The sequence below is a fragment of the Dromiciops gliroides genome, chromosome 5 (genome assembly GCF_019393635.1).
Source record: "Dromiciops gliroides isolate mDroGli1 chromosome 5, mDroGli1.pri, whole genome shotgun sequence".
Lineage (NCBI taxonomy): Eukaryota > Metazoa > Chordata > Mammalia > Microbiotheria > Microbiotheriidae > Dromiciops > Dromiciops gliroides.
This window is the reverse complement of record NC_057865.1, coordinates 60,406,135-60,419,019: the sequence shown is the minus strand read 5'-3', so window position 1 is coordinate 60,419,019 and position 12,885 is coordinate 60,406,135. Positions and strand designations below refer to the sequence as shown.

General features: G+C 41.7%; 1 protein-coding gene across 1 annotated transcript; it reads right to left on the bottom strand.

Annotated features, from left to right (window-relative positions):
- Positions 1-2,480: 2,480 nt before the first annotated feature.
- BMI1 (BMI1 proto-oncogene, polycomb ring finger) lies at positions 2,481-11,268 on the bottom strand. Its single transcript, XM_043966661.1, has 10 exons — positions 11,041-11,268; positions 5,892-6,025; positions 5,429-5,525; positions 4,746-4,801; positions 4,465-4,515; positions 4,139-4,247; positions 3,996-4,041; positions 3,449-3,547; positions 2,930-3,010; positions 2,481-2,843 (listed from the first exon to the last, which is right to left on the bottom strand). Exons 2-10 carry the CDS (start codon positions 6,001-6,003, stop codon positions 2,514-2,516), a joined length of 981 nt encoding a protein of 326 aa, XP_043822596.1. The 5' UTR covers positions 6,004-6,025; positions 11,041-11,268; the 3' UTR covers positions 2,481-2,513.
- Positions 11,269-12,885: the final 1,617 nt, after the last annotated feature.

The following is a 12,885-nucleotide window of genomic DNA, read 5'->3' as shown; positions in this document are numbered from 1 at the left end:
CAAGTCATCAGGATATTATCCTCATTTTATTAAGTAACTTTGAGAATGTGGAGGGTTTAGCTGAAACAGCCCTTTGAAATGTCTGCAAATTTCACAATTATATGGCAACTAAACATGTATTTTGGAGGGGGAGGAATAAAAGTTGACCCCCCCAATCATTCTTTTTATCCACATATATGGTGTAAATATTAATATTGGTAAAGTTAGATTTGAAATTATAGACTAACTTCAGACTTACTTAAACTATCTTAATTAATACATTGATATGTAATTTGTAGTTTTAGTTTCCACTGTGTCATTTACATTAATTCAGATTTGTCTATACTAAATGAAGTCATACCAAGACTGCAATTTACTGGTACTATTTGGATTCTTGGGGGGGAAAGATTGTTTTTGTTTCTTTGACAATATTAATACCCCAAACATAAAAATCACTGAAACCTACATTAATTGGTCTCCTTTCCTTAGCTGTTATAGTTAACATCGAAAGTTTGGACAGCGGAGGGAGAGGAGGAAAAAAAAGTTGCTCTTTTCAGAATCGGAGAAAAATGTTAATTTTGACTCAAGAATTATGTGTGGAATAGACATATACCTTGTGTGAAGTAGGTAAAAAAGAAAAACTGATTTTTAAATATATATGCAAATTATATATACACACATACATACTTGCATGTATCACTTTTCAAGAGAGAAATGTATTCTATTTTGTTTCCTATCACTTCTCATCTCTTGCAAAGTTTCCTGAAAGGCAACCAGTTTATTCTTTTTATATATCATATTATTTACAAAAATACTTTGTTAGTTTCTCAATGAATAATCTGTTTATTGGCTTCTTTTTGCCAATTAGTTATAAATGAAAGCTATTTCTATTTCTACAACCAGAAATGTAAAGTCAAAATAAAGTCAATATATTTAGTGACTTCATGGAAGTTCTTTAGTCACTGAAACTTTAAAGAAGGCAGCAAAAATACTTATATGCAAAAGTAATGATTTAATGACTATAAGCAAGACAAAGCAATAGAATTGTGCTTCTTTTGCAGACTTGAGACAATGAAATGTTTAGCTACAATTTTCCCCATACAAACATGAAACAATATTCATATAGAATAAACACCCTCACAAATGGATAACTGATGGGTGAAGAACACACACAAAGTTCGACCAAAGCAAAGCACAAACTGAAAACAATTGGGGCAGTTCATATTTTAAATTTAACATGCTCTTTCTACTTAAAATTAATACCTTTAGGAGCTTAAAAGTTGCTCCTCTTTACAGACATTTAACGAGAAGGCATTTGTCTTTGTTTGGAAAAAATGACGTACCTGTTAAATTTGCAATTACTACTGTACCATATATTAAAAATGAATTTAGGTATAATGCCTTCATCCATCAATTGGTCAGTTTCTTAAAATTTCTACCACCTTTTATATCTATAGTGATTCACGGTGCCTTTAAAAACACGATAATTCCCATCACACCCAATAATAAAACAAACAAATCACTTCCATATTCCTTGGTTACAGAGTTCTTCTTCCTTCACTGCAACACAATTTGAAAAATAAAAAGATATATTATTGGAAAAAAGACAAACATCATAATAGTTTGCCAGTTGCTTTCAAAATAGCTGAATTTGGAATTTGATATCCATACTAAAAATGTTTTTTGCTGATAAGGCTCAAACATAGGATATCTGCAAGGGTCGAACCAGTTTGGAGAATTTCACAACCATATTTGAGTGCATGAAACACAATATTTTCTTTATAGTATTTATAAATATATCATACAATACTGTTTCCTGTTATGTCTTATACCAATATGGCATTGTACAACAAGCATAATGCCACCTGATTCTTACAAAAGCGAATCATTTAAACAAGTCAGTAAAATAAACGGCAGTACCCGCTTTAGGCATACAGATTGTAAAACTGAAGTTTACTTTCCTTTGATCAGTTCTGCAAAGCAATGGAGAAGTAAAAATGAAACAGAAGAATCAAAATGGCTAATATGTAAGAAATTGTTATTCACAGTGACATGGTTACATAGAATGAGTCATTCTATGCATATTCTTTCCGTTTTGTTGATTTTCAAGATGAAAAGCACTTGTTTTCTACAGATTCACAAAACAGCATAACAAGAACAATGGAAGAAAATGTGATTTAGGCGTTAGTTAAGATTAACAAACTAAGTCTCAATCCTTACATCCAATGCAGAAGATTCCCAAGTGCCAACAATGGCTGCAAAAAAACCATTTTACATCTTTCCTAACACAGATAAAAAAAAAATCTTGCCTGCCTCCTCAGAAATCAATTCTTTACAGGAACAATCTTTCATTGCAATTAACGTCCATATGAGTGTCACATCTAGTCCGTCTTTTATAGCCAAATTCGATGTCACTACAAAAGAAAGCAAATTGGACGATAGTCACATGTATTAGCATCTATAAAGCTGTAATGGCATGAAGATATCTATATAAATCAAGGTTTAATTTTTTTTTTTTTGGACAGTCTGAGGGTTCAACCAGATGAAGTTGCTGAAGAGCCGTTTACTGATGTTTTCCGAGGTCTGTTAGCAAAGGAAGATTGGTGGTTACTGCTGGGACTGCTGCTGGTTCCGTTCATAGTACTGGAGATATGTGGAAACTGAGGATGAGGAGACTGTACTGGAGTACTGGGGCTAGGCAAACACGAAGAAGTGGAGGGAATACCTCCTGCTGGGCTGTTGGCCTTATCACTCCCAGAGTCACTTTCCAGTTCTCCACTATTATTTAAACCATCTCTCTGGTGGCTGATTTTCATTCTTTTACAAGTAGGGCGAACTCTGTATTTCAAAGGAAGAGGTCCATTCTACAAAGTAAATAGATTAAGTCAGTCATAAACCCTTTAAATATTATTGCCAACCACAACCTCTTATTATTGGATTAGATACTTACCCTTCTCCAGGTGTAAATGTAGGCAATATCCATTAGTGTATAATAATCCTTTAAAGGCTCCTCTTCATACATTACATCAATCTAAGATATAAATTATTCAGTTAATTCTATAATAACTAATAACAAAATTAAAATACACAGTTTTTTCTTCACACAAGAAAAATTCTCAAAGTAATACTGGCAGTTCAAAGAACATTTATTTTGAAAATGGACCATGAATTTTTTTTCCAACTTTATATCATGGGAAAATGCTTCTTTAAAAAGGAGCATTAAGCATTTTCATGAGATAAAACAGAAATGCAAACTTAAGGATTTCATGCTTGTCACAAACCTAGTGTTGGCATCTTTGATTCTGTATTACAAAGTACCTCAAAGATAAAAAAATTCAAAGCACTATGAATTGTTAGCTGTTTCTACTCTTGGTTCAGAATTCAAGAAGCCAAAAAAAAAAAAAAGTCAGCAATAGACCTTAAGTTACCAGAAAATGAAGTACATGAAGGTTGTAAAGAAAATCAGTACCTGGAAAGTATTAGGTATGTCCATTTTACTTCTGAGAAACTTTCTTAGATGCATCACTGTCATTGCTGCTGGGCAGCGTAAATATCTTTTATCATTCACCTGAGAGCATATTTAGAAAAGTTACTTTTTTTTTTCAATTCCAAGACTATAAACGTTCAAAAATGTTTAATTTGGAGTGTATAGACAGAAAAGGGTAGTAATAATTAGTATTATATAATTAAAACTTTTAAGAATTCTTTGGTAACCGTGTGTGAAATACTTTCAATACTTAGAATGTTCATGAAACTCAAATTACAGTTATTTGATCATGTACATATCAATTGAGTTACAGTATTTTGTAAGGCCATAAACTATCTATAAAACCAATTATAATTCTTGATGATCAATCCCAACTAATTAATAGCAATTAGTAAAAAATTGCTGTCTATTTGATACTATATACTACTGAAAACATCCAAAGGATAAAATGATCAGACTCTATCATATGAAGTCTAAAAAAATCCACAATTTCTCTTCTGTACAAGTTTTTATTTAATATAGATCATACCTCCTCCCTAGATTTTTCTTTGTCTTTGTTTACTTTACGATCCAATCTAAGGAAAGGAAATAGATGAAGATAATTAAAATAAGATAGCTAATAAGAAACACACTAGCAAAAAAATAGATTTTTTCCCCCCCAGAGAAACTTACCTGTTCTGGTCAAAGAATTCAATGGATAAGCTTATTATCTCATCATCAGTGATAATTCTCTTATCTTCATCTGCAACTTCTCCCCTGTCTTCATTAGAGCCATTGGCAGCTAGATGAAAATTTTTATAAGTTTAATACAAATTATACACAAAATACAACAAAAAGAATGGAAGTTGTCATGTGGTTTCAATTTGGGGTGGGTTTTGTTTTTGTTTTGCTTTTAAGTCTTTAACATCTAGTAAGTAAAGGCAAACATACTTAGAAATAGGTTTTTTTAAAAATCACATAACTCAGTTTGTAAAAATATAAAAGCTAGAAGTACTTGCCATCAGCAGAAGGATGAGCAGCATAAAAATCCCTTCTTCTTTTCATTTCATCTGAAAGGAAAAGCATAAATATTATATTTTACCTGGTATAGTACATAAAAATTACAAGATTATTAAATTCATCTTTACATTTTGTTACTCACTTTTAAAAATAACAAACATTTTTATTTAAAGTTTTGAGTTCCAAATTCTATTCCTCCTTCCTTCCTCCCCTCCCCCCCATTCCCTGAGGTGGTCAACAATCACATATAGGTTATACATGTGCAATTATTGTTACTCACTTTTGAAAAGGCCTGGAACTAATTTGTATACAATATCTTGAAGAGTTTTATCTGACCTGAAAAAAATAAAAAAGTAAAAAGTAAACCACTAATTAGATCTAGTAATAAGGGTAAATTATGATTTTCTTCTCCCTTCAATTTAAAGTTTTTACTGTATTGTGCTATTGTTTAGAGCAAGGTTAATATATGAAAAATATAATTCTCAGAAAAAATGCATAAGACACTATAATAGAACTCTAAAACGAGTATGATACCTTTTACTTTATAATATGACTAAATATTTCTAAAAGACCTCTAGTTTCTACTGCATTTTGCACACAAAAAATAGATTCTCTAAAACTTATGAATAATTCTGTAAATGAACAGAGTACAAAGAGAAAATGTGGAACCAACCATATTTTTACAATTTAATATTGTCTTCCAATGTTACATTTTTGCTGTAACAAAACTGCAATATATCAAAATTAAGTGTTAAAAAGAAACTATGAAAAGTTAGTCTTTTTAATATTTTGCTTTAAAGAGGAATATGTTTGTCTTAATTCTGAAGCTACCAAATAATATTAATGACATTTTATTCACTATTTAATAGTAAGTTTTCTATTAAGAGAAAATATAAATATGATGATCAAACAATTGTGAATTGCTATAAAGCACATTTACAAGGAATTTTAACTTTCTCATACCTTATATTCAGAAGTGGCCTGGTTTTGTGAACTTGGACATCACAAATAGGACAATACTTGCTGGTCTCCAGGTAACGTACAATACATGTTTTACAGACTAGAAATAGGAAACATAAGATTTTTGGTTAGTTTTATAAGTTTGAAAATTAAACAGTCTAACCAGATGAAAACTACAGCACAGATATAGGTTAAAATAAACTTAAATGCCAAAGTTAATATTTAATTGACCTAAATTAGCATCAATTAACATTTTCAGAAGACTTGCATATTGCTTATTTATTTCAATGTAGTAAGAAAGAGCTATTAATGCTCTTGATACCCCCAAAGACACCAGATCACCTTTTACCAAACTTTGAAAGGATTATTCTTTCTTTTACCTCTAACACAATCAGCTGCGGGAGGGGGGGTTTAGAAGGGAAATACAGACAACATAAGGAACAATAGGTTCAATCTGTGTACTTACAGGAATGTAGACATTCTATTATAGTTGTGGCATCAATGAAGTATCCTCCACAAAGCACACACATTAAATGAGGATTTAGCTCTGTGATTTTGATTCTAGTTGTTCGATGCATTTTTCCTTAATAAGAGGAGGTCCTGAAAAATACAAAAATATTGACTACAATTCACAGAGGGGTCGTCTCCAAAATTCTTACACTATGAAAATGCTTCGAGAGCGCTCGCACGCACACACAAACACTGACAAACATTTCAGTTAAAGAAATCTGAAAACATATCAGGTGAACTGTAATAACTGTCTAAAGAAGGACTTTGCTCAACAACCCGAATCCGTTCCACTACAGTGATGAATCCAGACCCAACTAAAGTTTCTTCTAGCCTTTCGAGGTCATGCCGGGAGTCCGAAGAAGAGACTGAACAGGGCGGAGGGGCTTTCTTCCATCTGCAGCGGAAGGCCACTAGCAGACCCCGCATTGGATCCGCATTGGTCCCGCACTGTTTTTCTACTTCAAGGTTTTGTTTCAACCCTTCCGGCCAAACGCGGGAAAGATATTCCCTAATTGATTGTAGGTACTTCCGAGCGAGAAGCAGGTCCCAAAGTCAACTGTCTGCCTCCGGGGGGATGGGGGGATGGGGTGGGGTAGGGTGGGGTGAAGAGGGGGGCGGAGGCGTCGGTTCCGCTCCCTTCACCTCCTCCACTCCTCCAAGGTTGTTGATTTAGTCAGTTCGAAGAGCCACAACTTGCACATTTCTATCCACACAAAAGGGAAAACAAATCCGGCTCTCTCTCCGCATCACTGGCATTTCCGGAGCCTGGTCGCCTCCCTAGCTGCTCCGGCTTCGAGACGCACCTCGAGCCCAGCTCCTGGGCTGGGGCCTGAGTTCGGGCGGGCCCGGGAGCGGAGCCTTCCCCAAGTCCTCCTTTACTCCCGAGGCAGACACAGGGGGTAGGGGATGTGGAAGAGGCGGATCCCGGCGCCTCTGTCTCTGTCTCGCTCCGGATTCGGAACTAGCCTCTATCGGGGTTTCCATAGCAACTTACACTTACACTTGGCATCCGGCCACCGCTGCAACACACAGCCCAAGCCCCAGAGAAGAGCCGGGTGTGCGGGGAAGCCCGGGCTGGGCTGCGGGGGGAGGGGAGCGAGACGCGAAGACCGGGGGGAGGGGCCCCAACGGGAGTTGGGAGGGGGTGCGGAGCGCGGAGTCTAGTGCGGGCGGGGGAGGAAGGTTCCGAGTTAGTGCTGGGAGGCAGTGCCGGGTTTGGGGCTCGGGGTGGAGGCTGACGAGGGTTTATCTGGAGCTTCGGGGAGCGTCTGAGCGAGCGGCAGAGTCCGGGCAAGGGAAAAGCAAGCCATTGCCACTCCCGGCCATTTCGGACACTCTCGGGGGCCTCTTTCCACGTCGACTAGATGCAAGAAGCTTGTTTCAGATCTACACTCTCTCAGTCTCTCCTGTTAGCAATTCGCCAGGGCAAAATTTTCACGAAGGGATTTTTTTCCCCAAGAATTGCCAACTGTGCACTTAGCCCCAAACCTTCTGAGCTCAAATTGCAGAGATGTTTATTGAGCTGAATCTCCTTAAAGCTCCCTCCTCTAAAATTAAAAAATTCTCCTGAAGATTTGGATGAACGGTAAAAAAGTTGGGAAAGACTGAAAACTGAAATCGGCTTGGGGGAGGGAGGGGGTGGAGGTGGGAAATCCGCTTGGTTATTTGAACAAACCGAGTATGAAAGCAAGAGAAACGACTTTAAACAGTAGGATTGTGACAATATGCAAAGGACCATGTGACCAGCCCATTCCCAACGTTAAATCAACACCTTGTCAACATAGAGTAGCGACAGGAGTGGAAAAACAAATGTCATTTTCTCAGCCTGCAGTTCATAGCCAGTTCTATAAGATGAAATGGCATTATCAACAGATATATTATAGATAAATCACAGAGAAGGGCTGTTAGATACGAAACACCAACTGGCAATCCAGTAAATCAGATTGCTGCATGTCCTCCAAAAATACCTTTCTTATCCCCCCATTCCCCTTTTTGTTTCAGATCCCAAATGGAGCACATAGGCTCAGTATCCTGACCTTTCTGACACATATTTTGAAAGTTTCCTTGAATAGGAACTTGTGCATTTGTGAAACCCACGACATGATGTAACAGTATTTTTTTTTTTTTAGATTTGGATACATAACAGAGAAACACAATGCAACACACCTCGAAGTAATGTCAATGACTAATGGCCAACCTACTAATAATAAAGGGCCAAAGCGGCTTTTGTTCAAGTGATCACAATTTCCAATGAGTGGCAAATAAGAAAGCTTCATTTACCACTACACAACTACCCTTCCGAGACATATAAAGGAAAACCTTTAACATACTGAACACACTGAATATACATTTAGGTTATATCTCAAAGAATTATGTGGTAAAGCAAGGTATACATTTCACTATCTTTTGAATACAAAGATCACCTTAGTGACCTCCAAATCGAAATTCCCTTTATACATTTGCCTTGTTCTTCTCCAGAAAGTTAAAGCCCAGGAGGCTACACTTCACCTTGTAAAAGTATATATCACAGTGATTCTTCCATCAATCATTAAGTTTATGAAGTAATTCCAATGGGAAAAGCTGGCTACAGTTCTCAGATAGCTCACAAATAACCAACTCCTCTTAAATCCCAAATATTCATAAACTGAACAATCAAACAGCTGTGGAGGGACATCTTCTGCTGATTGGCTTAAATAGTATCACAAGTGTAAAGTTCTAGACCAAAATCTTTGGAAAAATACTAAATCAGGCTTTAAATTCATACAATCTCTCTAGATCTGCCAAGAGATTGGGTTCAAATCAGATAATAGTTGTCATACTGCTAAACATTACATTGTAAGTCATCTAAAAATGCAGTTCCTTTTTCCTACTCTCCCCTTTGAAAATGCAGGAAAACTAATGAAGACTTTGAGTATGGTCCTTTTACAACTTAAACATGACTTGAGGAATAGCTTCTCTGTCCTAGAGAAGTTGATAACATGTGAATAACTCAGTTCTAACACAGAAACTGTCAATTAAGCAAGTAAAAGTGCACCACAATTACAATGGTAAAAATACACAATGGTAAAAACTTGCCATTATAACACACTCAGCTAGGGCTGTCAGTTTTGTTAGAGGCCTGACACCAGTTATGTCAAAATGAAGGAAAACAGAAGCAAGTTCTTATGTTAACAATCAGCTTGGCTATTTGCAGCCTAAGAGATGCAAATGAACTCCATCACTGGAGTTTGTAGCTCTAAATACGTATGTGTAAAGTAGGGGTTAACTGAAGTCCTAGGACAGTTTTGTCAGGTTGGTTGTTTAACATACAACCAAGAAGCTGGATGCAATAATTAGTTGAACATGTACAACTGAATTTGTAAATTCCATTCGACAATGGAATGTTTTATTCAGCTTTAAGTAAACTTTTAATAAGTGCAGAATCTGACCCGGCATGATCACACTGCAGTAAAAATAGAAGAGAAAAATGAAGTCAAATATACAAAAGTTTATAATTATGTTCATAAAATGAAGTGCTTGGGTAAAGTAATCAGTCACTGTATCTGAAATAAACTCAACTGTTAGTGCATCGTTATATGACCTAGTATAGGGGAAATACTGGGATCCTTAAGTGATTAAAACTACAGTCTACCTTGGTAAAGAAGAGTACAATGCCATACCTTTGCAGAACTTCTTTGGTCTTAAGGGTTCTCTATTTACAATATAGACAATCACTCTTGAAAGCCTATAAAAGATCTGTTCACACTTGGATGTGTAAATATCCTTAGAGTTTTCCAAACTTTGTGGAGTTAGGTGCTTAGTTTCCAAATGCTGAGCCATGACCATTAAACTCACTAAAATTCTCTATGACTATTAGAATGATCAGGTTCTCTTAACTGGTTTTCTTCCAATTATTAACCATAAATTGCTGGGGAAAGCATCTCAGTATAAGGCTGTCAAGGCCAAATGATTACATACACATTTGCCATCAACTTTCTAGTGCTCCTATCCTACATAACCCTATGACCTATACAAGTATCAAGTAAACACTGTAACACTACTAGACTTCAGCAAGACGTGGTTCTAAATGTACCCCCACTTTGAGGTTTAGAAAGAAAAAGTAGCTGGGGGGGAGTTCGAGGGAGGGGAAAAAACACCAACCCTACACATGCTAACATCCAGTCACCATCTTCGCTCCAAAATAGCTCCAAATCTGAAACTGTCCATTTTTCGGTGATTACAATCCAACTGATTTTTAAAGAGAACTTCTTTGAAAACTGACCCCCAGGTAGTACCACTGCAAAAACTTTCCCATTTTAAAGCACAAATGCAAGAGACATTGGAAACAACTGGGAACCGCCATCTTAACAAGCCATCCAATTTCATACAAGTGTTTGTCCAACTTAAGTTAATAACATTTTTGTTTGAACTCTTTCCAGCTTAACACCCACCTTGGCGGGATCGCTGCCCCCCACATACTTCATCCCTATAATATGGGGACATTCTGTGGATGTTTAAACACCTCAAAATACATTTCTTTGGGAGAGGAGGGAAACCACTTGACCCAGGCAGCTCCCGATTTCAGGAACCGGTCCCCGTTTAATCAAAATCTGTCTCTCAACAAAGGGCGCTGCGTCCAGGGAAGCTGGAAAGGCTGGAAATAGAAATATTCTCCTCGGGGGCCATGTGCATCGGGAGGTTTTAGAGGGGAGCTCTGGGGAGAAAGGAACTAAAATGTGAGGATCTTCGTGCGTCTCTGAACTGAAGTAGGTGGAGGCGACTGAGGTAGAGAGGCTGGTGCTGGTGGTGGTTGAGGGTTGTGAGTCTGTGTGTCGGGCGGTGTGTGCTTCTGCATGTGTGTGTATATGTGTGTGGGTCTCGGTGTGCGTGTGTGTGTATGTGTGGTCGAAGCCCAGACTGTCAGAGCTTTCTCCATACGGAGCTGGGGAAGGGAGAGGGAGAGGGAGAGAGGGAGCGAGAGAGGGAGCGAGAGGGAGCGAGAGCGAGAAAGAGAGAAGGGGGGGCACCTCGGCTCCCCTTCCAGGCACCCAAACCGGCCCCAAACCCCAGAGCAGCCCCCTCCGCCACCCGCCCACGGTCCACTAGGCGCCTCCCTGGATACATACCCGGGAAAAGGATCCGGCGAGGGACGATCAGAGCGGCCGAAAAAGACAATGAAAGTTAAAAGTCGTTCAGCAGAAAATGAATGTGAGCCAAGCGGCCATCTTGAAGCGAGCTGCAGACGCTGCTGTCAATGGGCAACGAGCGGAGGAGAGAGGAGCTGCTGCTGCCGCTGCTGCTGCTGCCGCCGCCGCCGCCGCTGCTCGCTCAGCTCATGCTAGTTCCCAAACCCCCTGATCCTCCTCCTCCTCCTCCCTCCTCCTCCTCCTCCTCCTCCTCCTCCTCCTCCTCCTCCTCCTCCTTCTGCTCCTCCTGCTCCTGCTCGGGCTCCGGCTCCTCTCCGAGGGGGGAGCGGGGGAGGGAGGGAGGGATGGGAGTGGGGACGATTAGATTATTCTGCGGGGTGGGGAGGTGTTTCTAATCCCGATCGGGGCTCCCGCTCCAACATCCCCATTGTCTCTCCCCTTCTCTCCCTTTATTATTATGATTATTATTTCATAGTTGTTGGGGAGGGAGGTGTGCAGCGAGGAGCGGGCGGGCTGGGGGGCGGTGTGTGTGTGTGTGTGTGTGTGTGTGTGCGTGTGTGTGTGCGTGTGTGTGTATGTGTGTAGAGCCGAGCAGGCGGGGGGGGGGGGCGGGAGGAGGAAGGATGAAGACTGGGGGGGAGGGGGCAAGGGGAGGAGGGTGGAAAAAAAATGCACCGTTGAAGGGAGAGTGGAAACTGACACCGGCCCCAAAATGGCTCAGAGTCCGCCCGTCCCCTCCCCCGCGGCCCCCCCTCCCCCTCGGGTCACGTGCTCCCCTCATTCCTTAAGGGCGGCCTGGGAATTAGTGTCGGTGTAGTCGGGGCCCCGCGGCCGCCGCCGCCGCCGCCGCCGCCGGCCTCCCCCCCGGCCGCCCCCTCCCGCTCCTCCTCCCCTCCCCCTCCCCCCGCCTTCCCCTCTCCAGCACCTCTCGCCCTCCTCCTCCCCCTTCCTCCCTCCCTCCCTCTCACAGTGCGCGGCGGCGGCGGCGCTGGCTGGCGCTGGCTGCTGCTGCCGGGAGACATTTCTCCACAGCGCCACACACGCCACCCGCGCGGGGTGCGCAGCCCGCTCGGGCCCCTTCTCCCCCCTCCCCCGAGAGCCGCGGGGCGTCCTTTCCCGACTAGCGGGCTGCTCTGTAGTCTTGGCCCCGCGCGCCCGCAGACACTGTCTCCCGCCAAGGAAAGTGCCCGGTCCCCGCCACGCCTCCCGGGGCGCGGGCTGCGGCCCGGCCCGGCCCGTGGGGACCCAGCGGCCCCGAGAGCACCTTCTCTCCGGTATCAGACTCCCGAACCCGGGAGGGGACTGGGGGTGGGGGCGTCCTTTGATTTTCCCCTGGCCCGATGCGCACGCGCAGGACGACCGTTCCCCTCGAGACCTGGGCTCCCTCGCGGGGGGCCCTTGCGCGGGCGGGGGTCGGAGAGGGGGCGGGGTCCGAGGCGCGCGGTCAAATCTCCCGCTCTGGATCCCGTCCATTGGAAGCTGAGGGGGGATGCCAAGTGCCGCTCCCCCCAAGCCTCTAGGGGCACCTCGGGGTGGGGCGGCTTCTGGCAGACAGAGCCCGGGGAGAGAAGGGTCCTCTGGAGCTAGCCCCCACCCCGAGGACTTCTGCAGTGCTTTTACCCTCCCTGAGGGTCGTAGGTGAGGAGAGAGACCCCGGGTATCGGGGGCAGCCGCACTGAGGTGCCCCAGTCCTCCTCGGGGTGGGGGGGTAGGCACAGCCGGGCGTACAGTCTCTGCTGGGGCTTCCGTCCTTCCCCTTTTATTTAACATTGAACCCCGCAGAAAGGGACTAATTAACGTCTGTGTCCTCATCGGAAAGGGAGG